The 26,528-nt window shown below is 40.3% G+C and overlaps 1 protein-coding gene across 7 annotated transcripts in view; it reads right to left on the bottom strand.

Moving 5' to 3' along the window:
* Positions 1–1,522: 1,522 nt before the first annotated feature.
* The window catches only part of LOC149263266 (uncharacterized), a 255,808-nt gene continuing 230,802 nt past the window's right edge, over positions 1,523–26,528 (bottom strand). For 5 of the 7 annotated variants that reach the window (XM_089426017.1, XM_089426012.1, XM_089426015.1 and 2 more), the window contains one exon: positions 1,523–2,331. In XM_089426017.1, coding sequence (XP_089282143.1) covers positions 2,156–2,331 — 176 coding nt within the window. In that variant the 3' untranslated portion in view covers positions 1,523–2,155. The remainder of the gene's footprint in view (positions 2,332–26,528) is intronic. The other 2 variants (XR_016259246.1, XM_089426022.1) reach the window with 2 other exon arrangements.

Raw genomic sequence — 26,528 nt, 5'->3', positions numbered from 1 at the left:
ATATAATATGTATATTTATGAACTTCCAATATAAATAATTATAAAATAAAAATATTTTAACATCTATTATATTTCCATATATATTTTAGACAAATTTATAATCATTTTATTTTATTTTTCACTATCTCATGATATAGTTTTAAATTATTCATAAAATTCTCAATATAATAATAATTATTATTATCCAATTTTAAGGTCTCGGCCAGACACCAAATTGGTGTATGAGATCCCCTTATTTGTGGGACAAAATATCGACCTCCGCGCAACAATTTAACTACTAAGTCTAAGAAGGCATACCTACTCTACCCCTTTGGTTTTGAACCTATGACCTCTCGAAAGGAAACACAAGTTCTTAACCATTAGAGCCACTCAAGCTATATATTTATGAACTTCCAATATAAATAGTTATAAAATAAAAGTATTTTGTCATCTATTATATTTTCATATATATATTTTGGACAAAATTTATCATAATTTTATTTTATTATGAACTTCCAATATAAATAATTATAAAATAAAAGTATTTTATCATCTATTATATATTCATATATATTTTAGACAATTTATAATAATTCTATTTTATTTTTCAAAATCTCTGACATGATATAGTTTTCAATTATTTCATAAAATTCTCAATATAATAGGAATATTTCTAAACTTTCAATATAAATTATTTATAATTCAGTAATATTAACGATACTTTAACATATTTTAATATATAAAATTTTTATTTTATATTTTAAATTAACAACGGCTTATTTAAGAGTTTCATTACATTAAAACATTAAGGAAGATATAAGCAACTTCGCTGCTGAATTTCACTTGTCCAATTTCTTGGAAAAAAAAAAACTCTCATCAAATTGATCACAATATTATCAACTTTTACTGACTCAAGAGACCTAAAGAATATAAACATCGTTTATGTAACAATCATCATCCTTGTTCTAACCTACAATAAAATATGGACATGAATATCGCGCTTGCTTTTAGGTGATGATAGGATAATTGGATCAATTTCACATTCTAAAAATTTAAAATTTTAGATTAATATGGCAAGGGAAATAACAAAAAGATGACTGCAACTGAGTTCAATACGAACACCGTGAGTGCTAAGTTAGGCTGCTCCAACCAACAATGACTATGAGATTTACTTGCAATCTTGTTGTGAAAGATAAACTTTATTAAACAGAAACGCAAAATTACAATATAGTATTTTGTAACTGTTTCAGTAAAACAGAGATATCATAAACTATTTTTCAAAATAAAGACACCATAGATCCAACATTGAACCCCATAGACAACTGGTGCTGTGTAGCTTTCTGTCTCTGATTTATTTGCATTTTTAAATATACAAATCCATAACCCAGAAAGAAATTTATTTATAGCTACAACTGGGCCTTTACCTTAGTCAAAAGCTAGCAATGCAATCAATCATGAACTTTTGGTAACATCCAACATGCCTTACCACAAGACTAGAGCAGAAAATTGGTAAAGATTACAGTTATGTTCTAGCAGTCCGTAATTTCCATAATTTTCTTATCAACAATCCCAATTCATTATGTGTGGAGATGGCACTCATGGATAGAGCCAAAAAAATTGTCATATAGAAGATCAATGAATAAGAAGGAAAATGGACCTTATACCGAGCAATGTACAAATCACTAGAGTACATAAATTACATAGACCTTTATACCCTATGAACATCATCACTTTTGATATACCTTAAGTCCTGAAATAGAGAGTCACCCACATCAGATACTCTCTTGGGGTATAAGATAACTAGAGACCCAATACACCATATTTAGGATTGCACGGAGCTTCCTGCAGAGAACATCCTTCACTCGTTATTTTTCATTTTCACCAACCGAATTGAGCTTAACATCCTCTGGAATAAAAGATATGGATGTCCCCACAATCTCTCTTGTATGCACGGTTGGAACCTGCAATTTCATAGTGTCGTATCCCTTGTACTGTGAGATTCAGAGGTAATACCAATCAAGAACCTGAGTTGAAAAGAAAATTGATAATCCAGACGGATAGATTAATACTTCTAGATCGAAGTTACTTGAGAGGTAGTAACGATGGACTATAGAATCCAGAAACATTTGCCACGACAATAATAGAGTTGCAACCACGGTAATATTCATATAGAGTTCTAGTCTCTGCAAATGTCGCTATGCGGAGACAAGCGTTGAACAATATCTCCAAGTACAGATTGTGCAGCTAAAAAGTCTTCCCTTAGTCGGAGGTTGTATTCATATAAATGTTTAAGATAGCTTTGCATTGATGAAATATCCATCTGACCATCAGGAGATGTTTCTGCAGAGAGTACTGTGTAAGAATTAGCCATAATTATATGTTCATAGCTAAGGAAACAAACAGTAGCCTACCTTCAAATCAATATCAAGTTTTGAATGATACCTTAGGACTTTTTATTGCATAATAAATGGTGGCACCCTGAACGCAAAACTCTGACAGAAAAATCGTCTAGGGAAACTTGTCTATATGTCAATGATTTCCACAAAATAACCACAACAATTGCGATTCTTTTCAGAGAGGATAACTTGCCCACAAGTTGCCCGTTAATGGCCCGGAATCCGCTAGCATTAACTGGACATGACGAATGGTACAGAAGGAAAGAAAAAAGGAAAAGCTTGTTGGATATATGAAGAAGTTTGTGTTAAAGAAGCCCTGTATATAATTCATTAAAGTGCATTTGTTATCATAAACTCTATAATTTCTAATTAAATTTATGTCTTGTTTTGGTAAAACAAATTCAACCATGATCCCCAAGTATTAACTCAATTGGTTGAACCACCACCTGCCCAACGCATGTTGCCAACAGAGAAGCCATAAGTTACAGGTTCAAATCTGGTCAAGCCCTGCGGAGTTACTATCCACTATTGAGGCTGGAGGTTGAGCCATCCTCCATCTAGATATCCAGGGAAGTGGGGAAACCCACAAGGTATTCCTTGAAAATAAACAAATTCAACCATAATTTAATTAATACAAATTCATGCAAAGGTATGAATAATGTCAAGGACAGGAGGAGGCACCATTAAGATCACATATTTTAATGGTTAAGCAGAGGAGTAAATCTGTGATTATCTCAACTTTTTAAAATTCTATGCTCCAAACTGTTAAAGAATGTAACTAGGATCATTCTTCATAATTATACTTGTCAAAAGAAGATTTATTATTCAAGGAAAATGACTTATTAAAGCATGGGTTTCATGCTTGGGTCAATGTTTTCTAAGTCAAAGCGTCCATTTAAAGCTTCTAGGTTTTGTCTTGAGTCATTAGAGTCATTGTCATTTTTATTAGACCCTTCTTGGGCTTTTGTATCATGTAAAAAGAATTATTTTTGAGTCAAAAAGGTTATTTGTCACCTCCACACCAAGTTGACCTTGTCCCCATGAAGTCGGCCTACATTAGGGCAATTCGACCTAGCAGAAAGGCTATATATAGAGAGACAGTTCGACCTATTTGGAGCACTCACTCAACAAGTTCGATCTTCAAGGAAGAGAAGCAAAAAAGAGAGCGAAGTAGTTGGAGAAGGACAAAAGAAGCTGGGAAGACCTAATTCGAGTTTTTGGGCTATCTATCTCTCACACATGCGAAGTTTCTAGGTTCGAAATTTGAAGTCTACTGCAAGTCCGAAATTCTATAGCCAGGGGCCGAAAATCTGTTGCTAAGGGCCGAAAATCTGGATTGTAGCTGCTACTAGGAAGCTCTCACTTGGAGACTTTGACAAGGATCATCTATTGGAAGGAAGGCTTGACTTGGTGATTGGAGTGTGAAAATTCCTACAACTGGAATCCTATTCCAGCTACTAGTATTATTTCTTCTAACTGATAAATTAATTATTCAGTTTATTGTTACATCAACATCGAAGTAAGCACATTGCAACCTTCACAAATAAAAATTGCGGAAATAAAATAGCACTAGAAATTGAGAAAATCTAGAACACATAAATTTTACACAGTGATTTTTGGACAAATGTCTTCGAAAAAACCCAATGCGGGAAAACCGGTGCAACAGATGAGGGTTTTATTTTATTATGCAACAGTGAAATCTGAGTACAATCTATGGATGCCCAACTGGCAATCCAAACAGCAAGAAAATTTGGGCAAAATTATTTGAGGGAATTACCCTTCCTCCACAAGCAACCCCAACACAAATTCTCTTCAGAAACTCGTCCTTTTGGACCCTCTGTGTCATCCTCTACGTTGCTCTACACAAACCCTATGACGTCAAGCCTCTGAACTGCCTCTGATGAAGTCATTATGCCTGTCTCTGCTGAGGAAATCGCTTCTCCGACACTCTGGACCCTCTGCCTAGCCTCTAGAACTGAAAACGAATTTCTCTCCAGCAAAATCGAATTGCTTCTGAAGCAATTGCGCAATCCTTTGTGCTGCCTCACTGGGAATAACTCGGCCCCTTGCTGCTACCTCTCCGGATCTGGAAAACTTCCTCCAAATCACTGTCTCTGCCCCTCACTGACCCTGCTTCGATCTTTGGCTCTCTGGCAACTATTGCTGCTCTCTGGAAATCGATCTGCCAAGAAAATCGAACTACAGAAGTGTCTTCTCCAAGTGCCCATCGACTTCCTCTTATAATCCACTATTGGAGCACCAACAACCAAGATTAAAACTTAATCAATGGTTAGGATCATCTTGGAGTCGATCCGTGTGAGTTTCTAAATGATTCTCACCTTATCTCAATTAATACTGATTAATTAACCATATTCCCTAAGTTTAGACATAGGAAATATTTAAAACACAACTAATAATCTAATTGAGACACTTCAAGGTGGAATTTCCAGAAACAATTTTTGGGTTTTGGAAAACTCATGTATTCTAATCTCTCCACCAAATTTCGTGGCCAGAACACATCTGATGCTATAGAAATTAACACTCCCTCTTAGAGAGGATTGTGTTCTCTCCAACTAGTGCTCAACAACTCATGTTGCATCTTGCTGCTACAACACCCTGTTCTATCACTTTTGTCACGTTGCTGATGTCTGGCTATACTTCCCACCAACCACTGCGCAACTCTGATTTTGCATCTGTGTTGTTGCTGACACTTCCATACTGCTGCCAACTCTACATCTACACTACAACTCCCTCTAATCTGTTGTTGTTATGACTGCAACTACCGCAACTGAAAAGCATCCAAAATACTGAATCAACTGTGTTCAGTATGATGCATCTGTCTCCCGAGTCTTGACTGTTACTAGCTTCTGCACTGTCACTAAAGTATCTACGCTGTTGCTGACTCTGCGCTATGCCACTTTGCACTACTACCAACTCTGCACTACACTCCTTAGTATATGACTACTACTAGTCTGCAATTATCACTCTGGTTCTGACTACATCAACTGCCACTGATCCATCGTGCTACTGAATACTGTGGGCCCCCGTAGCAAGGTAATGATCCATGAGGTAGACTCCTCAAGGATCCTGCCCAATCTTTGTAACACTCTAGGGCTACAACTCCAAGTCACCCCACCTCACTCCTTGAAGTATAGATGCCAACATTGCGAAGTCCTCCTCCAACCTGGACAACAACTTGTCAATGTCAGCTGACACTGCCTGCTAGTCCTGCTTCTCTAACTTGTCCTTCTTCCTGAGAGGATACTATGTGTTGTAGTGACCAAGCTCACCACATCTGAAGCACTTGACCTTTGATAGGTCCTTCTTCTTCTTTTTTTGCTCCCCTTGGCCCTGACGGGGACCCTGTAATATTCCTAACCAAAAATATTCCTCAAACCCCAGCAAAAACTCCAACCAAATATGTGCAAATGATATAATAACCCAGAAGTGATAAAATAACAGTGGAACAGCATATAATAATGTAAACCGGAAATATAAGTAGATACACAAGAAATGCAGCGAGAAATGCTAAACCATTTTATTATACTGAGCAATAAAATGAGTACAAGAGGTGATTAGACAGATGGCACCTCGACTTGCACAAGGAAAGTGAAGAAATACTCTCAGAATGACAAGAATGGCCTCTCTGCGTGGATGCTGCTGCTGTGCTGCTAGAAAACAAATGATGATTTGGGGCTGCTCCCCTCGGAAAAGTTGAAACTCTGGATTCGAGCTCTACTCAAGAAACCCAGAAAGCTTTCCTGGAATGGCCAACCCCCGAAAAACACCCTCTTGGGGTTCTGTGCAGTTCCTCAATGCCTTGCACTGCCACTAAAGAAAACCCCTCTAACCTCTGCCTGAAACACTGCCTGAAACCCTGCCAAAAATCCTTCAATGAGACAAGAGCTGGACCCCTGCTCAATCTCCCAGCATAACTCCACCTGCAAAACCCCAATCCGGCACTACAACCAAAAAGAACTGCGTCCCTCTCCAAGTGCTGCGCAGTCCTCCAAAATGCTGATGAAACTGCTGCTGAAATGTTGATAAAACTACTGCTGAAATACCGATGGAAATACCTTGCCTGAGCAAGAACTCAAAGTCCCCTGGGGCTAAGGGTGAGATCTCTGAACGGAAACACTCAATGCACTAAACAGTGTTGTAGACTAGCTAAATAGCCAGCGTGCTCTAAGTCAAAATGACTATCACAAATGCTCATAACCGAATGATCAAAATGAGGGGGCTCCTCTCTCTTTTATAGCTTCTGCCTCTCTCAATCCCAATGCTCACCTTCTCCTGCATGATTCCCCTTTTGCCATGTGTTCCTCCCCTCTTGTGCAGTCCCTCCATGTGTCTGCGTGGGCTCCATTTCTGCGTCCCCCTTCTGGCCCCCTTGGCTCTCCCTTTAAGTGACAACGTTGTGCTACTAGGAAGTGACTTTTATTCTAAAAGTGAATTATGTCCCCCTTTCTCACATTTTTATTTACAAAATAACTATAGAAGGCAAAATTTGGCAAAATCGAATATTCCAATTAGCTGGGGCTAATTAGGAATATTACAGCCTCCCCCGGCAAAATGTTGCTTGTCCTCAAGCAACTAAAGTGATGGATGCTATAAGATCTTCTCATTCTCCCAAGTGGCATCCTCATCTGGCAAATTCTTCCACCTCACCAAGAATTCCCGGACCGTCCTGCTCCGTAGCTGCCTCTCCCTGGTATCAATGATAGCCTCCGGCTGCAATACCAAATGCCCCTCATCATCCATAGGTGGTAGCTCGTCTGTCACTGTTACCTGTTGCCCCAATGCCTTTTTCAAGCATGATACATGAAAAATGTTATGTATCTTGCTGCCTTGGGGCAGCTCCAACTCATATGCAACCTATCCAATCCTGCGTATCACCCTATATGGCCCATAAAAGCGGGGCTTGAGCTTTTCAGCCCCCTTCTGCTTCAGTGACGACTGTCGGTATGGCTGTAATCGTAGGTAGACCATGTCCCCCACCTCGAACTGCCTCTCTACCCGACCCCTGTCGACATACAGCTTCTGTCGGTTCTGCATTGTAGCCATGTTATCCTTGAGAGCTCGGAGGATATCCTGACTCTCTTGGATCCAAATCTTGGCTCTAGGAGCCCTGCTATCACCAAACATCACGTCAACAAAAGACAAAGAATGATACCCATATAAGGCATAGAATGGTGACATACCAATGGATATGTGATGTGAAGTATTGTAGCAATACTCCCCCAGATGCAGCCACTTCAGCCATGCTCGCTGCTCCCCATTGACACAGTTACGCAAGTAGCCCTCCAGCCACTTGTTAACTATCGCTATCTGCCCATTCGTCTGTGGGTGATAACTGGTACTCGAAGTCAACTCCATCCCCACCAACCAAAAAAACTCCTGCCAAAACCCGCCCATGAAACGGTTGTCCCTGTCACTGACGATGGTCTTAGGAAGACCATGTAGCCTGAAGATCTCCCTAAAGAACAGCTCGGCCACCTGTGCTGCTATGTAGTGTGCGGATATGGCAAAGAAATGCGCGTACTTTGTCAGTCGTTCAACGACAACAAAGATACAATCCTTGCCCTATACCGTGGGCAATCCTGTGATGAAGTCCATTGAAATGCTCTCCCATTTCCCCTCCGGAATGGGTAGCAGCTGCAATAAACCTGCAGGATGGCTCATCTCTCCCTTGTTCCATTGGCAAACATCGCACTCCCTGATATGCCGGAGTACGTCCTCCTTGAGGCCCTTCCAGGAGAACCTCTCTCTAATGGCCCTGTAGGTTTTGGTAAACCCCTGATGGCCTACCAATGGTGAATCATGTGATGCTTGGAGTATCTTCTTCTTGAGCTGAGACCCCTCAGTCAAGAAGATCCGATCCTTGTAATAGATGATCTCATCAATCACCCTGAACCTGTCATCTGCCACCTGCCCGTCCAGAATCTCACATGCAACCCTGTCCTTGAGTACTCTACTAAGAGTCGAGCCCTCCAGTCTGTATCCAAGCTCATAAGAGACAATGTGGCTGGTCTACGTGAAAGAGCATCTGCTACCACATTGTTCTTACCCTTGACATACTCAATGTCAAAGTCATATGCTTGGATCTTACTAATCCACTTCTGCTGCCTCTCCTGCAACTGCTTCTGCTCCAAAAAGAACTTGACGCTGTTGTGATCAGTCCTCACCCTGAACCTGTTCCCCACCAAATACTGCCGGTACTTAGCCAATGCATGCATGATGGCCAGCATCTCCTTGTCGTATATAGAATACAACCTCTCATGTGGAAGGAGCTTCCGGCTCTCAAAGGCTATAGGGTGACCTCCCTGCATCAATACTGCACCAATCCCCTCTCTTGATGCATCACACTCCAAAACAAATGGCTGCGTAAAATCTAGCGATGCAAGCACTGGGCAGCTGCTCATAACCTCCTTGAGCCTGTCAAAGGCTCACTGCGCTGTATCCAACCAACTGAATGCCCCCTTCCTCGTCAAATCTATCAGGGGTGCAGCAAGCTGTGAGAAACCTTTGACGAACTTCCGGTAGTAAGTACAAACGCCAATGAATCCTCGAACTTCCGTTACATTTCTCGGCTCCAGCCAATCTCTGATGGCCCTAATCTTCTCCTCGTGGACCCTCACTCCGTCCACTCCAATGATGTGTCCCAAGTATAACATCTTCGTCAACCCAAACTCACATTTGGAGAGCTTGGCATAGAACTGCTGCTCCTCCAAGATGCGTAATACTGTCTCAATATGCTGGAGATGCTCCTCCCACGTCCTGCTGTAAATGAGTATATCATCAAAGAACACCAACACAAACTTCCTCAAGTGACTACGGAAGATGTGATTCATGCAAGACTGGAATGTAGCTGGGGCGTTGGTTAGCACAAAGGGCATCACCAAAAACTCAAAGTGCCCATAGTGACATCTGAAGGCAGTCTTGGGAATGTCCTGCTTCCTCACGCGAATCTGATGGTACCCTGATCTCAAATCAATCTTTGAGAGGAACCGTGCTCCTCTCAAATCATCCATCAACACATCGATCCTGTGTATGGGGTACTTGTTCTTCAGTGTCTTCTTGTTCAGGGCCCTGTAGTCAATGCACATTCTCAATGTACTGTCTTTCTTCTTCACCAACACCACAGAAGAAGCAAAAGGACTCGTGCTTGGCCAGATGTGCCCAAGAGCCAGCAACTCCTGAATGGCCCGCTCTGTCTCGTCCCGATAGGCCTTGGGATGCCTATAGGGGGTAGTAATCACTGCCTGTATGCCCTGCTCAAGCTCAATAGTGTGCTCACACCCTCGGTCCGGTGGTTGACCTGGCGGAATCTCCCCAAATACTATGGCATACCGGTCAAGGATGGACTATATCTCCGGGTGCACTGTCTGCCCTATAGTCCCTGCCTCCGATGCATGCAGCTCTACTACCCACTCTATGTCTCCCTTCCAGAAGACTGCCTCCATCCGATGAGCCGAAACAGTCTGAGGTGGATACGTATGCTGTCCATGTATCTTCTCATGCCTCCCTGTCTTCTCATCATCCCACTCCATCTCTAGGGTCTTCCAATCCGTCATGACCTTCCCTAGAGTGATGAGCCATTGGACACCCAGTATCATGTTGGTGTCCGGAATATCAACCACGAAAAAGTGGTCAGTCAATGTGTAGGTGCCCATCCTCACTGAAAACTCTGGAACATATCGAGCACACGTCATGGTCTGATCTCCTGGGACCAACACTGAAAACCCATCGAAGCTCTCTGTCTGTATGCCTCTCCGCTCAACCATTTGGGCATCGATGAAGTTGTGGGTCGCCCCACTGTCAACCAAAACTGACACTCGTTGGCCACGTACCATCCCTCGTACGCGTAGCGTCAGATACTTGGGAACTCCTCGCAATGTGGCAAGGGCCCCTCCGATGGGTGCAAAAGATGCACCACTTGCGGCTGGCAGTGGAGGTGGCAAAGGTCCATGTCCATCATGGCTATCTCCTGCCTCCACACCATCCTCGTTATCCTCTTCTCCACTGCTCTCGAAGAAAACCTCAATGAAATGTGCCTTGCTAGCAACACATCTATGTCCTCGTGCCCATGGCTCCTGACATGTGAAGCACAACCGCTTCTTCTTCAACTCCCTCTTGACATCATCGCCAATCTGCACTCATCCTGGATTCCCCTTTGGAGGTGGAGTCCTCACATCCTTCCCCTTAGATTGGAAAGTCTATCTCTAGGGGTAAGGTGTCTGGGTCCTGGGTAAGACATCCTGTAGGTCCCGGGTCCTGCTGATAGCATCCTGAAGGGTGGTCAGTCTAGTGGATCTAACTAGACCCCGAAGTGGCTCTGCTAACCCCTCAACATACATATAGATCCTCCGTGTCGTGGATAAATCTGGCACCATCACTGAGACCCTCAAGAAATCTGCAATGTAGGTCTCTGGGCTCCCTATCTGTTTGAGCCTTGTCAGCTCAACAAAATGTTGCCTGGATCCCTCTGATCAAATCGCTCCATCAATCTCCTGGTGAACTCGGCATATGTCGTCACCCTGGAGTGTCCTAGTGTAACCATCCCATGAAACCACCAATCCTGGGCCTCACCATCCAAATGCAATATCGCCACCTTGATGGCCTCTGTCTCAGACATCTGGTTAAGCTGGAAATAAATGTCCAGCTTCTCCACCCAAGACTTTGCCGAACTGTTTGATGAGCCATCAAACGTAGGCAAGTGGAATCTACTCGCTACACGATGGGTGTCACCATCATGATAATGTCAGTACCCTCTGTGATAGTCGCGGGGTCTACTATCCCACTGGAGCTTAACAAAATCACGGAATGAGAGGGCTTCCCTGAACTCCTGCCCATAGGCCTGGTACTCTGCAAAATAATCACCCATGTGTCCAGGCTCTGCCTCCTACTGGGCTACAGCCCCCGTGTCTGCTCCTAAGAAAGTGGACATGGTAGAGCGTGTAGGGGCATGTGAGGCCACCTGCTGCGCAGTATCACACTGCTCTGGCAAATGGTGGGATGCCCCTGATCCCTCACCAACCTGGAAAACCTGTGGGCTTTCATGCTGTCTGGCCTCTACTGCCGTGAATCTCTGCCCCATCACCTCAATCTGCTTCGACAAATCCTGCACTGATTTGAGGAGCATATCCGCAAATCTCTTCTCGTCATCATCTGCCATTGGAACCTCCTGCTCTACGTCCACCACCGGCTCCCTCTGTTCTGCATCCACCATAGGCTCCTCCTGTTCTGCGTCCACCACCGGAACACAGTCTCCCTCTCCGTAGGTATTCTCCAACCTATGCCCAGCGTCTCTGTATCTTCGACCTCTGTAACATATATAGGGTTTCTCCCTCGATGTCTTAGATTGCTAGCTCCACAGGCTGAGCCAGATCTATGCTCTGATACCACTGTAATATTCCTAACCCAGAATATTCCTCAAACCCCAGCAAAAACTCCAACCAAATATGTGCAAATGATATAATAACCCAGAAGTGATAAAATAACAGTGGAACAGCATATAATAATGTAAACCAGAAATATAAGCAGATACATAAGAAATGCAACGAGAAATGCTAAGCCATTTTATTATACTCAGCAATAAAATGAGTACAAGAGGTGATTAGACAAATGGCACCTCTACTTGCACATGGAAAGTGAAGAAATACTCTCAGAATGACAAGAATGGCCTCTCTGCGTGGATGTTGCTACTGCTGCTAGAAAACAAATGATGATTTGGGGTTGCTCCCCTCCTCGGAAAAGATGAAACTCTGGATTCGAGCTCTACTCAAGAAACCCAGAAGAACCCAGAAAGCTTTCCTGGAATGGCCGACCCCCGAAAAACACCCTCTTGGGGTTCTGCGCAGTTCCTCAATGCCTTGCGCTGCCACTGAAGAAAACCCCTCTAAACTCTGCCTGAAACCCTGCCAAAAATCCTCCAATGAGACAAGAGTTGGACCCCTGCTCAATCTCCCAGCATAACTCCACCTGCAAAACCCCAATCCGCACTACAACCAAAAAGAACTGCGTCCCTCTCCAAGTGTTGCTCAGTCCTCCAAAATGCTGATGAAACTGCTGCTGAAATGATGATAAAACTACTACTGAAATACCAATGGAAATACTTGCCCGAGCAGGCACTCGAAGTCCCCCGGGGCTAAGGGTGAGATCTCCGAACAGAGACACTCAATGCACAAAACAGTGCTGCAAACTAGCTAAACAACCAGCGTGCTCTAAGTCAAAATGACTATCACAAATGCTCATAACCGAATGATCAAAATGAGGGGCTCCTCTCTCTTTTATAGCTTCTACCTCTCTCAATCCCAATGCTCACCTTCTCCTGCGTGATTCCCCTTTTGCCACATGTTCCTCCCCTCCTGCACAGTCCCTCCATGTGTCTGCGTGGGCTCCATTTCTGCGTCCCCCTTTTGGCCTCCTTGGCTCTCCCTTTAAGTCACAACGTTGTGCTACTAGGAAGTGACTTTTATTCTAAAAGTGAGTTATGTCCCCCTTTCTCACTTTTTTATTTACAAAATAATTATAGAAGGCAAAATTTGGCAAAATCGAATATTCCAATTAGCTGGGGCTAATTAGGAATATTACAGACCCTTAGATGCTAGGGCCACATTCTCCTCCTCCTTCACCACCTTTTGTCCACTGCTACTGCTCCCATTGATGGAGCTCTTCAACAGAGCTCGTCTCAACTCCTATTGCAAATCAGCCCACATTCTATTCCATCCTGGTAGCGTGTCTCTGCCCAATATACTTTGGACGAAGACCTGCCAATCCTCTGAGACGCTGTTGAGTGCCAGTCGTACTAGCTCTGAAGGTTGAGGCGCTGCCCCAACAGCCGAAAGCTAGTCTTGGACCTCCTAAATCCTGATGAGGAAGGGATCTATGCCTTCTCCCTTTTGCATCATGATGCATCTCAACTTCTCCTCCAAGAACATCTTCTGCTACTCCGAAGTACCCCAGTGTAACGTGGAGAAAGCATCCCACATTTCTTTGGTCGTTCCCTTGGCCGCTATGTATGAGACTATATGGTTCCAAACACGGATAATCAACAAAGTTTTTCCCTCTAACTTAAACTCCAAAGCTAGGGTGGAATTTATTGACAGTCTTAGGTGAGTCCCAGTGTTTTTAGTCGAGTCTATTGTAAAAGTGATTCGGGAATAATTTAAGATATTTGGCTAAATTATTTTATTATAGATCACTGGATCTATTAGATCATATTTTGTAACAGAATTGGGTAATTATTTGAGGGTCTGTAACGAATGGGTATTCCCCCTGTGAGGGTTGATTTGTAATTATCTGATGTAAAACATATTTTAGTGCATGGTCCCTCGCAATCAGACACCATGGCTAAAATATTTGAGGGTGGGAAAATAGTTAATCCCCTCAAGTGTCAATTAATGAATTTTTCTGCCAAAAAAAAATTAAATCCTAAGCTAGAAATTTAATTTAGAGACAAAAAATAAATTTTAGAGAAATTAATTTCTCCAAGTGGAAAATGACCAAAAATATCATGGGTCAAAAAGAAGTCAAATTTCGGAGGTCCCCCACCAAGGAAAAAATGAATTTTTTAAGAAAAATTAAGCCCTTGGACCTTGGTGGTTAAGTCAGATAAATTTTTGAGAAAATTAATCCAAAAAATCCATTTTGGATTAATAAAAAATTGTTTTATGAGAAATTCGAAAATTCCTCAAAAATAAATATTTTTGACAGCAGAGATTAAAAGATGATCAAATATTTATCGACGATTAAGATTATCTTGACGGAGATCAAGCCAACTAGCCTTTATTTTCCACTTGGAGGATTTATCTATAAATAAGAAGCCATTTGCTTCTCAAGCCATGATGAAAACTCTAACTTTGATCAATGTAATTTTGTGACACCGATGTTGTTCCACTGATCTACTGGGAACGTTTGAAATATCATAATAAAAGACTTTGGGGTTCAGTTCATGGTGTTCTTTGTCTGATGATATGTGGTATGTGCTTTCTTATATTGTGCTTAAAATTTTATAAGCTTGTTTATTCATTAGATGGTGATAAGAACATTCTATTAGTAGATTTTGGGTCTATTTTAAGTGATCTTATTCACCATATGTCTAACAAGTTTTCTTGAAGAAATATATAGAGTTTGCAGGTTCCCCGACCCTTGGACTCCAAGTTCACAGACTTTGGAGAAAAATTGACCTAGTTTGGGTTTTGATAATTTTGTTTGATTTTCTTACTTTGCTAATGCCATGGGAAACACCATAACTTTTGAAACACATTTGATCTATTGCCATTGCTCATCATTTAAAAAAAAATCATTTCTCAAAAATTTATCCCTCACAAGCATTCTATATTTATATATAAATTGTAAATTATTTTTGTAGAAAAACTTTTTTTAAATAGTTTTTTCTAACCCTTGTTTTGCATCTATTGGGGTTTGGGGTTTATTATTTGAATTTTGTATATATTAGGGTTTTGGGTATTTTTATTTTCATTTGTGCGGTTGAAATCCAAGACATTCAAGAAGATCTACTAGGGTTTTGAGCTAGATCTAGGCCGTTGAGGGTAAGATCTAGTCTCTGAAATTTTTTGCAAGGTCAGCATCAAGAAATTTTGCAATAATTGGAAAAATTTGAAGATCTAAAGCAATTTTAATTTTGGGCAAGGGTTTCAATTTTTTTTAGGGCCTTTGGGCCCAACGTTGCCTCTAAGCCCTAGTCGTTTCCTCTCCCTGCCTAGCCGCAGGGCAATTTTAGCCTTGCATCCTTAGCCTTGGGCCTAGTTTCCCTAGCCGTCAAGCCCTAAGGGCTTTTCCACTTGGCCGCAATCCTATTAGGCCCTGCGGCAGCCCTTTTTTGGCTTCTTAGGTCTGGCCACAGGCCCTTAGGGCCTCCCTATCCCCTTGGTTCCCTTATCCCTCTTCACCACAGGCTTGCCCAAGGCCTCAGCCTCCTCCCCTGCCCTCTATCTTTCTCCTTCAGGCCTGTCGCAGACCTTCTAGGCCTCGTCCTGCATTCTGCTCCTCCTCTCTCCTCCCTTTCTGCCCTTTTTCTCCCCCTCCTTACCCTTTTCCTCCTTACAGCTCGTGAGCAAGGGAGAAAAGGAGTACAGGAGTTAAGAAAAAAAGGGTAGCAGTGAATTTTGTTTGTGTCTGATCACTACAGAACAGCGTGGACAACACCCTATGGACTGAGCAATTGACACAGATTTCGGATCTCCTGTGGTTTGTGACTCAAGCATACATTTGGTGCAGCAACTTACCTTGGTAGTATTACTCCCTGTGGCTTGGATCCTCTCTTCAGACAGTGAAGTATCATTGTGCAGACTGTGTATCATCATTTTAGAATAGTGACTCGAACAGACAACCATTATCCCCTTGTGATCTTGGACAGTGATCCTCTGTAGCTCGGTGGCATAGCTTGACTATAGTATTGTTTGGACAGTGGCATAATTGGACAGGGGTATAGCTGGACTGTGGTGAACTCTTTTGCCTGGACTATTGGATACAATTGAAGCACCAACCCGTGGATTAGAATTAATTGGGCTACAATGAAGACTAGTGGTACACAAACAAAAGTGAAGAAGCACAAAGTACAGTGAAGAGCTAAATTGTATTGAACGGAGAAGATTCCAGTTGAAGACATACAAATATCTTGTTTGGTCAAGGGTTATTGAAGACACCCTTGAAGAAGTCTTGGTGCCACAGTTGATTTGGTGTGTGGAGTAGGGAAAAGTCCCTGTGCAGTGTGATCTTCTTTGGACAGTTGGTGCAATATGGTGTAACATGGTGCAAGAATTTTGATGCTACAGTAAAGTGTTTATGAAGAAGGGTGATGGTGCAAAATAACGCAGATTGGTAAAGTGAAGTACTAGAACAGTTTGAACAGTGGTCTGGTGCAGTGTGGTGCAAGGACATTTGTAAAGAAGAATTGTCAAAATCTATTGCTGAAGTCTTGGTGCATTGGACAGTGGTGTAGTGTGGTGCAAGAATTCTCATTGCTGAAGTCTTGGTGCAGCATGGTGCACTGGGCAGTGATATTTTGAACAGTGGTCTAATGCAGTGAAGGATTATTGCTCATAGGAAAGTTGAAGCTTAGGTCTGAAGTTTATTGACCTGTGAAAAGAACAGTCACCTAGAACCTGTGATGTGTGGATGAGTAAGACTTGAAAAAGCCTTATAAAATCCTTGGAGACATGATGCTGTGCTGAAGTCATCATGAAGTAAACTTGGAGGATTTGATTGGGTACCATGAAGAATAGTGGTGACACCTTCAATATGACAAGATTGTCATTTATGATTTAAAGTGGAAGACTACAATGAAGCTGAAGATTGACAAAGCTCGGTGAAGAAGATTTTGGGAGTCATGAGTTACTACCAAAGTTATCTTGACGAAGTATTGCAGTGGGTTGGAGCCTCAAAAAGACAAGGTTGGTGCCTTGGAGGATAGGGTTGGAGCCCTAGAGGATCAATGTCCTCAAGAAACCAGGTCGGAGCCTGTACCAGAGAAGGGTTGGTGCCCTAGGGGTTGGAGCCTCTAAACGCAAGGTTGGTGCCTTGAGAAGATAGGGTTGGTGCCCTAGAGGTCGGAGCCTCACAAAAGTCCAAGTTGGTGCTTGTCAACAGGTTGGAGCCTGGGTGATTGAAGATCGGTGTCTTCATCTAGGGTTGGAGCCCTATATACATTGTACTTGATTTATTAAAGAAATTAATAAAAGCATTTATTCTTATTGTTCATTTTGTGTTCTAAATATAAGTGATCTAACTGGTAAAAGTCACAATTGAAAAGAAATATTGATTCACCCCCATCTCAGTATTTCCAACAATTGGTATCAAAGCCAGTACCTTCACTCAAAGCCTAACAGCTTGAAGGTTGATCATTAGAACACAAATGTCGAAGTGAAGGAAGAAAGTCTCCAATCCTCCTAAAGATGTGTCTCCCTCAATCACTGAAATTGAAGTCAATCAATTTGTGAAGGCTCCATTGTTCAATGGAAACTTTGATATATGGGAGGCAAGAATGAGGAATTTCTTGAAAACTCAAGGCATTGAAGTCTGGAAATCAGTGATTATTGATAACATGATGAATGGAGAATCGAAGGAGTACAATGCAAAAGCGATGAAGGCAACCTTGAATGGGCTACCAAATTCTATAAAGGCCAATTTGGAAAAATGTTCGTCAACAAAGGGTATATGAGACAAACTTCATGACCTTCACTCAAAAGGAGCGTTGACCATGACCACTAGTCAAGAAGCTGATGGAAAGCAAGAAGGAAATCCAAAACCCATCAAGGAAGCTGAAAATAAGAGTGACGACACCAAGGCTAAAGAAGACCTAGAAGATGAAGAGAATGAAGAAGATTTTGAAGAAGATCTTTTCAGAAAACTTATGGCTGCCATAGAAGAGATTAACAATTTGAAAAACGAAAATGAGAAACTTAAGAAGAAAGTGCAAGTTGGTGACCAGGACAAGACAAGGAAGGAAGTTGACCTTGTCAAACTTCAAGTACAAGAAAGAGATGAGGAGCTCGCCAAGATTAAGAAAGAATTTCATCAAAACAAAAGAAAGCATCATGAAGAAGTCATATCCATGACAAATCAATTAGATAAGGCAAAGAAAAGGAAAGAAACTTTGTCAAACCACCTTGAACAAAGACTCAAGAGCTTGAACAAACTTGAAGCAGAGATTGGTCAATACAAGGAAGACGTCTCCTCTCTTAGATCTCAACTAGAAGAGAAGGATGATGACATCAACAAGTTAAGAGAAGAAATCATCTCGCTTAATGCCGAAACATGTAAAGCTACAAAGATCAAGGAAGAAATGGAGAGCAGTCTAGCTAAGGAAAATGAAGAAATCTTCAAAATGAAATCAGTTATCATCTCCCTTAAAATAGAAGCAAATGAAGCAATATGTATCAAGGAAGAGATTGAGAAACAACTTGCTAAGAAGAATAATGATTGCAAAAGATTGGAAGAAGAGATTGTCTCCCTCAAGTAAAAGGTTGAAGGGATGGACAAAATATTGAAGAGCTCTCATGCCTTGGATGACATGCTCAGCCATCAAAGATCTCCATTTGATAAATCAGGTCTTGGCTATGAAGGTGAATCCTCATGCAAGGGTGACCATACTTCAAACAACAAGGACATGAGGAAGCTTGATGGAAATAATGATGCTCCCAGTTCCAGCAAATGCGAGAAGAGTCAAGGCAACAATGAAGGAAGTTTCAGTCCAAGAAGACTTGCAAATGATGTCAAGAATACAAAAGGCAATGAATATAATCAAAGAATCTCAAGGTAGAAAGACTTCAGAAGTACATCAAGGAAATCTCTATCTCCCAGGTACCAAACTATATTTCTTGGTTATTGTTATTCTTGTACAAACTTTGGACATGTTGTCGCGCAGATTGGCACGACAACGCTCGGACCGGGGGCTGTCACTCTGATCCCCGATCCCTCCGTTTAAGCCCGTCTCCCGCGGCTAAGGGGGGTAGACCCTGCGAGATAGTGAAGACCAACTGCCAAACAGTTGGGTGGGAGACACGATATACGATATGATAAGCACTAGATGGATTTAGAGATTTAATAGACCAGTGCCTTGTGGAGTTAATGTTTAAATGATTACTTTTTAAATGATATAGAAACATGGACCATGAACAGCAATCATCTATCATCAGCTAAATCACATGACCAAAATGATATCCAGCAATTGAAAACTTCGAAAAGATAAATGCTTAAAACCACCACGATAATTGTAAATTATTAACCAGATATCATATTTCGTATCTCAAACTTGAAAATTTAGCATCTCAGCATAAAACATATAACGCGAAAGCTCCTGAGACTTGCAAAAAATAATTTTCCACAAAATTTTTATTTTTTTTTTAAATCTTTTTCAATTTTTTTATTTTTTAATATTATAAAAATAAAATTTAAAATCTATTCTAAAACTAAATCTAAAATCTTTTTTTTATTTTTTATATTATAAAAATCAAAAAGGAAAAATCTAAAACTTGAAAATTTAAAATAAAATTAAACCAAAGTTTAAATCTAATGACTAAGTTATGCAAATCTATAAACCTAAGACTATAATCTAAAAAAAACCTAAAATTGTAACCATATTAACCTTTGAATATAACGCTAAATCAAAACCTACGAAAATAAAAATGAAGCCTAAAAGAAAACTATTAAAATATAATTAAAATCTAAAAGAAATAAAAAAAAAAAAATCGAAACTAAAGCTAAACCCTAGACTAAAACGAAACTAAGGCTCGGCCATGGAGAAAACTGAAGATTACGCCGCTGTAAATATATGATATCCACGCACTGCAACATGCGATGAACCCACCCACGGATTGACAAGAGTTGATGAATGCCAAAGACCAAAAATCATGACCCCGGCTCAGACGTGAACAAAAAAAATTTTAACGCATGCAAAGAAAACACAGTCGACGGCAGGGAAAAATATACAAATTGGTTCTGACGTTAAAAAATGATGCTTATTTTACCTGATGCGCAGTGATATACAGTCGATGGTGGCTTGATAGGCTTTGCAGTTCGTTTTAGACGTGCTGCGGATGCTGATTTGAGCTGCTTCGATTGAGATTGTTCTTTTTTCTTTTTGTTACTTGGCTTTTGCTTATACCACTGTTTTGAGACACGCAGCCTCCAGCAACCAAACAGAGGTGACTCATAAAAAAACGCGTGGGCATGACAGCTTCGATGGACAGCATCAACAGACTACGTTAACCATTTTTCTGTTTGCTTCTTGTGCAGATCAGCAAAGGAAACCGTGGATCATGCTTCTCTCGCTGACTCAGAACGCACCACAAATCCGGAATTCACTTACGCTGAGAATTGAAAAACCCTGTCCATGTATACCTTCGACAGCATAGGGTATAGATCGGTTGTGTAAATCAAATTTCACGCAGATACATACGCTGAGCGAACCACGCCTTAGAAACATTTTCTGACTTTCAAATTGATTAAGGTAAATACGCAGACATTGTGATCGGATTGGCGTTTATCATTTATAGGTGCAGTGGGCAAGGAGATTGACGGCGGTCCTGCAAAAACCCTATACCTGAAAACACAAAAAAAAAAAACCCTAATGAAACCTGAAATATGTAAAACTAAAGATGGAAACCTAGATCAGCTTATTAATTTACAAGTTTTTTGGCCCCTGAAATGCCAGATTTGACAATAATTGCAGTAATGTTTTCAGTATATCAGAAATTTTGAACTTCACTGTGAACAGAAAGAAAATCTCTAAATGTAAAACAGAAAAGAAACTTTGAATGATTAACCCAGGGAACAATCAGCTGGGCTCTGCACAGAAAAGCCAGTGGGAGTCGGCTGGTTCAGCCCAGAACTTCCCCAAACGCCCACAAATATCCTTCACTAAAAAGTTTCCCTGCACATCTCAAACAACCATCAGCACAGAGAGGAAGAATGCTGCTAGATCTCAGAAAATAATGGAGATACCTGCCATTATTTCAGAAACCCTAGCAGCCCTCAAACCCTAGCAGGTGAACAAGATACCTGTGCTCACACTACTCTAAAACAAGCTATGATTAATGGCTAAAAACTGAAATATGCAGAAAATTAAAGATCTCACAGCAATCCCAGAGAGTAACACCAGCACGATTTGGACCCCAAAGTCTTTTTATTAACCAGAAAATCAGATTACAAGAGAGCTTTTCAGTACAGACTCACAGATCAGATGCTTTGAAATGACCCCCTAAGACCCTATATAAAGGAAATGATCCTAACGGCTAGTTCGAGTGATCCATGTAGAAATGATCTCGACCGTTGATGAGGATCAAGACATCTCTTGATCTCATCCGTCAATTTATTAACTTAAAATATTATTATTTTATTAGTTAGGGTTTTTGCCTCATTTTTTTAATTTTTTTTATTATTTTTTATTATTTTATTATTTTTATTCATTTTTTAATTTTTAATTCATTTAACATGGATCACTGAACTAAGCTTTCGAAAACATCACCTAGGACCTAGGACTTAGGACTCATGAGGGGATTTAAAAGATTTCTCGACCCTCAGGACACATTACATCATGACTTTTACAATTTACATCTCAAGGGGACAAGCCCACTTAATACAGACCCTCATAAATCACCCAGCTCTGCGACACCACGATAATCTAGCAGATCAACACACTAGGATTCTCCTAAAGTTCTAATGACAAAATCAATCCCGGCTTTGGGGTTAGGTTTGAAGGAAAACTCTGCCGATCGGTGGATCGGTGAGACGAAAAACCTTCCGGGACGGAGATTATTATCAGAAAGTTAGGTCCACCTAGGCAAAATACATACATGACTCATGTCTGCTAAGATTATTTACAATTAATACATGCAGACTGGGTTTACAATCAAAAAGATCAAGCTGCTGATGATGGCAGGATGGCACGGACATGCTGATCAGGTGCTGCTTCTTTCTGTCAAGAAAAACGGGGTGCACTGCATGGGTAGTTGACCAGTAGAGGTCAACATCTGGCTCTACTTGGGGACACGTTGCTGCTTGCAGGAATGTGAGAATCCAGAATCTGCATCCATACAACACAAAAAATAAGTAGCGTCCATCCAAAAATCAGCATATACGTTAAGCACAATAAAGATAAAAAGCTCTTCATTTATTAACTATCTAAAGCAGAAACGAAAATGCGGAAAAAACAAGGAGTAGAGTTAGAAATACGATACAAAGGATGCCCTACGGCATCAGATGTGTTCAATATAGTGGATACTGAGCATTTGCTTGCTTTCAGGCAAATCTGTCGGCTGCTTGTCGGATGTGCCATGTCCAATTTTGCATATGGTAGGACTTTTTCCTATCCGAAAATCAAGCTGCTCACGGTCGTCTGATGCGTCAAATCTTCTTCTCATTTTCTTCCTCTTGCGCTTTTTCTTTCTGGCAGGATGAATTACTGATGAGCTGGAACTTTCTGTCTCGAAACTATCAGATGAAGTGTGTAAGATATGCATGCTAAGTCTTTTTGTGTCTTGCATCTGATTTTTATCGTTTTTACGCTTATCTGGATCACCTTCAATTATCCACCTAATGACCTCCTCATAGTAAGATGGAACTTGTTGCAGCAAATGAGAAGGCTCCTGGTTTCTCTTATCATCCGACCATTGTTGAATCTTTTGAACTTGTATTCTAATGGCATCCATCTGACTAGAGCATTCATCCCTTATGGCACTGATTTGTATGGCATGGTGTTCTTGCATGTGTTTTATTACTTTATCATTCTTTTCCTCTATGTCCATCAAGCAATGTTGCATGAAATTTATTTCTTCTTTATGATTCGCTTGCATGTCAGCCAACTGATTGTTATGATTGAATGTCATAGAGTCAATTTCCCTATCATGATCAGCTTTCATGGTCACCATATTCTCCTCTAAGACTAACATCTTGCTTTGCATGCTTCTAATTTCTGTTTCATATTTAATTTTCATGGCCTCAATTTCCTTAGCATGCTGATTTTGTGTAACCTCCAACTCCCTATTACGTTTTTCCAGGTGGGTGCCTAAAGTTTTAACATCATTGATAAGACTAGTTTGATTGCTTTCCATGTTTCTTACCAGCATCATCAGATCTTGTATAATTTGCTTTTGTTCTTCCCTTTCATTATTATTTGTCCCTGATTTTTTACTATCATGAACTTGATCTGCAATATTTCCAGTGGATGACACATTCTGACATGATGAATCGTCCTGGGATCTTTCAGCTGGACCTCTTATCAAATTACTTTCATTCTGTTGCACAATTTTAGAGGCAGAAGGCAAGCTGTTTGGATAACCATATCTATTTTTAAAAGCATCGACAATGTCTTCTAAAGAAGTGAAAGATTCCTTTGGAAAATTGTTAAACCAATTCAAAGCATCATCTTTTAAAGAAAGGACAAATAGACGCATTTTGATATCTTCATGATTAAACTGAGGGGATCTACAGTATATGATCATGATGCGAGTAAACAAGACTAGATGATTTCTAACAGCGATTGGATCACCACCCGAGAACATAGGTAACTTAAGAATGGCATCCTTCGGAAATTCATGGAGACGTTCAGTAAAACGACATGGCTTAAATGAATAATCCATGATGAATGATAAGGGATTAGATGAATGATAGAACTAGATCTCTGCTCAAGAAAATGAAAGAAGAGAGAAGTGGAGTCGCCACTTGAACAATAAATCTGATTCTAGGATCCAAAAGGTAACCACAAGCAGATATGAGGAAAGCTTCTTGTCTGGGAAAAATGAGAAAGTGGAGTCGCCACCCAAACAGGAAACAAACCCAAGAGGCGCTGTTGATATATGATGAAAAGATGCCAAAATATTGAATCTGCCAGCTCAACTGAGAGATGAGAAAGATGAGAAGATGAATGATTGTCGTTTGAAACACCGAGAACAAAGTTTCCCCGGCAACGGCGCCAAAAAATGTTGTCGCGCAGATTGGCACGACAACGCTCAGACCGGGGGCTGTCACTCTGATCCCCGATCCCTCCGTTTAAGCCCGTCTCCCGCGGCTAAGGGGGGTAGACCCTGCGAGATAGTGAAGACCAACTGCCAAACAGTTGGGTGGGAGACACGATACACGATATGATAAGCACTAGATGGATTTAGAGATTTAATAGACCAGTGCCTTGTGGAGTTAATGTTTAAATGATTACTTTTTAAATGATATAGAAACATGGACCATGAACAGCAATCATCTATCATCAGCTAAATCACATGACCAAAATGATATCCAGCAATTGAAAACTTCGAAAAGATAAATGCTTAAAACCACCACGATAATTGTAAATTATTAACCAGATATCATATTTCGTATCTCAAACTTGAAAATTTAGCATCTCAGCATAAAACATATAACGCGAAAGCTCCTGAGACTTGCAAAAAATAATTTTCCACAAAATTTTTATTTTTTTTTTAAATCTTTTTCAATTTTTTTATTTTTTAATATTATAAAAATAAAATTTAAAATCTAAAAATTTAAAATTTAAAATCTATTCTAAAACTAAATCTAAAATCTTTTTTTTATTTTTTATATTATAAAAATCAAAAAGGAAAAATCTAAAACTAAAAAATTTAAAATAAAATTAAACCAAAGTTTAAATCTAATGACTAAGTTATGCAAATCTATAAACCTAAGACTATAATCTAAAGAAATAAATCTAAAAAAAACCTAAAACCGTAACCATATTAACCTTTGAATATAACGCTAAATCAAAACCTAAGAAAATAAAAATGAAGCCTAAAAGAAAACTATTAAAATATAATTAAAATCTAAAAGAAATAAAAAAAAAAAAAAATCGAAACTAAAGCTAAACCCTAGACTAATACGAAACTAAGGCTCGGCCATGGAGAAAACTGAAGATTACGCCGCTGTAAATATATGATATCCACGCACTGCAACATGCGATGAACCCACCCACGGATTGACAAGAGTTGATGAATGCCAAAGACCAAAAATCATGACCCCGGCTCAAACGTGAACAAAAAAAATTTTAACGCATGCAAAGAAAACACAGTCGACGGCAGGGAAAAATATACAAATTGGTTCTGACGTTAAAAAATGATGCTTATTTTACCTGATGCGCAGTGATATACAGTCGATGGTGGCTTGATAGGCTTTGCAGTTCGTTTTAGACGTGCTGCGGATGCTGATTTGAGCTGCTTCGATTGAGATTGTTCTTTTTTCTTTTTGTTACTTGGCTTTTGCTTATACCACTGTTTTGAGACACGCAGCCTCCAGCAACCAAACAGAGGTGACTCATAAAAAAAACGCGTGGGCATGACAGCTTCGATGGACAGCATCAACAGACTACGTTAACCATTTTTCTGTTTGCTTCTTGTGCAGATCAGCAAAGGAAACCGTGGATCATGCTTCTCTCGCTGACTCAGAACGCACCACAAATCCGGAATTCACTTACGCTGAGAATTGAAAAACCCTGTCCATGTATACCTTCGACAGCATAGGGTATAGATCGGTTGTGTAAATCAAATTTCACGCAGATACATACGCTGAGCGAACCACGCCTTAGAAACATTTTCTGACTTTCAAATTGATTAAGGTAAATACGCAGACATTGTGATCGGATTGGCGTTTATCATTTACAGGTGCAGTGGGCAAGGAGATTGACGGCGGTCCTGCAAAAACCCTATACCTGAAAACACAAAAAAAAAAAAAAACCCTAATGAAACCTGAAATATGTAAAACTAAAGATGGAAACCTAGATCAGCTTATTAATTTACAAGTTTTTTGGCCCCTGAAATGCCAGATTTGACAATAATTGCAGTAATGTTTTCAGTATATCAGAAATTTTGAACTTCACTGTGAACAGAAAGAAAATCTCTAAATGTAAAACAGAAAAGAAACTTTGAATGATTAACCCAGGGAACAATCAGCTGGGCTCTGCACAGAAAAGCCAGTGGGAGTCGGCTGGTTCAGCCCAGAACTTCCCCAAACGCCCACAAATATCCTTCACTAAAAAGTTTCCCTGCACATCTCAAACAACCATCAGCACAGAGAGGAAGAATGCTGCTAGATCTCAGAAAATAATGGAGATACCTGCCATTATTTCAGAAACCCTAGCAGCCCTCAAACCCTAGCAGGTGAACAAGATACCTGTGCTCACACTACTCTAAAACAAGCTATGATTAATGGCTAAAAACTGAAATATGCATAAAATTAAAGATCTCACAGCAATCCCAGAGAGTAACACCAGCACGATTTGGACCCCAAAGTCTTTTTATTAACCAGAAAATCAGATTACAAGAGAGCTTTTCAGTACAAACTCACAGATCAGATGCTTTGAAATGACCCCCTAAGACCCTATATAAAGGAAATGATCCTAACGGCTAGTTCGAGTGATCCATGTAGAAATGATCTCGACCGTTGATGAGGATCAAGACATCTCTTGATCTCATCCGTCGATTTATTAACTTAAAATATTATTATTTTATTAGTTAGGGTTTTTGCCTCATTTTTTTAATTTTTTTTATTATTTTTTATTATTTTATTATTTTTATTCATTTTTTAATTTTTAATTCATTTAACATGGATCACTGAACTAAGCTTTCGAAAACATCACCTAGGACCTAGGACTTAGGACTCATGAGGGGATTTAAAAGATTTCTCGACCCT

This window comes from Pinus tabuliformis, chromosome 6 (assembly GCF_031772625.1).
Source record: "Pinus tabuliformis cultivar Carrire ecotype Pingquan chromosome 6, CPIR1, whole genome shotgun sequence".
Lineage (NCBI taxonomy): Eukaryota > Viridiplantae > Streptophyta > Pinopsida > Pinales > Pinaceae > Pinus > Pinus tabuliformis.
This window is presented reverse-complemented; position numbering and strand designations above follow the sequence as displayed.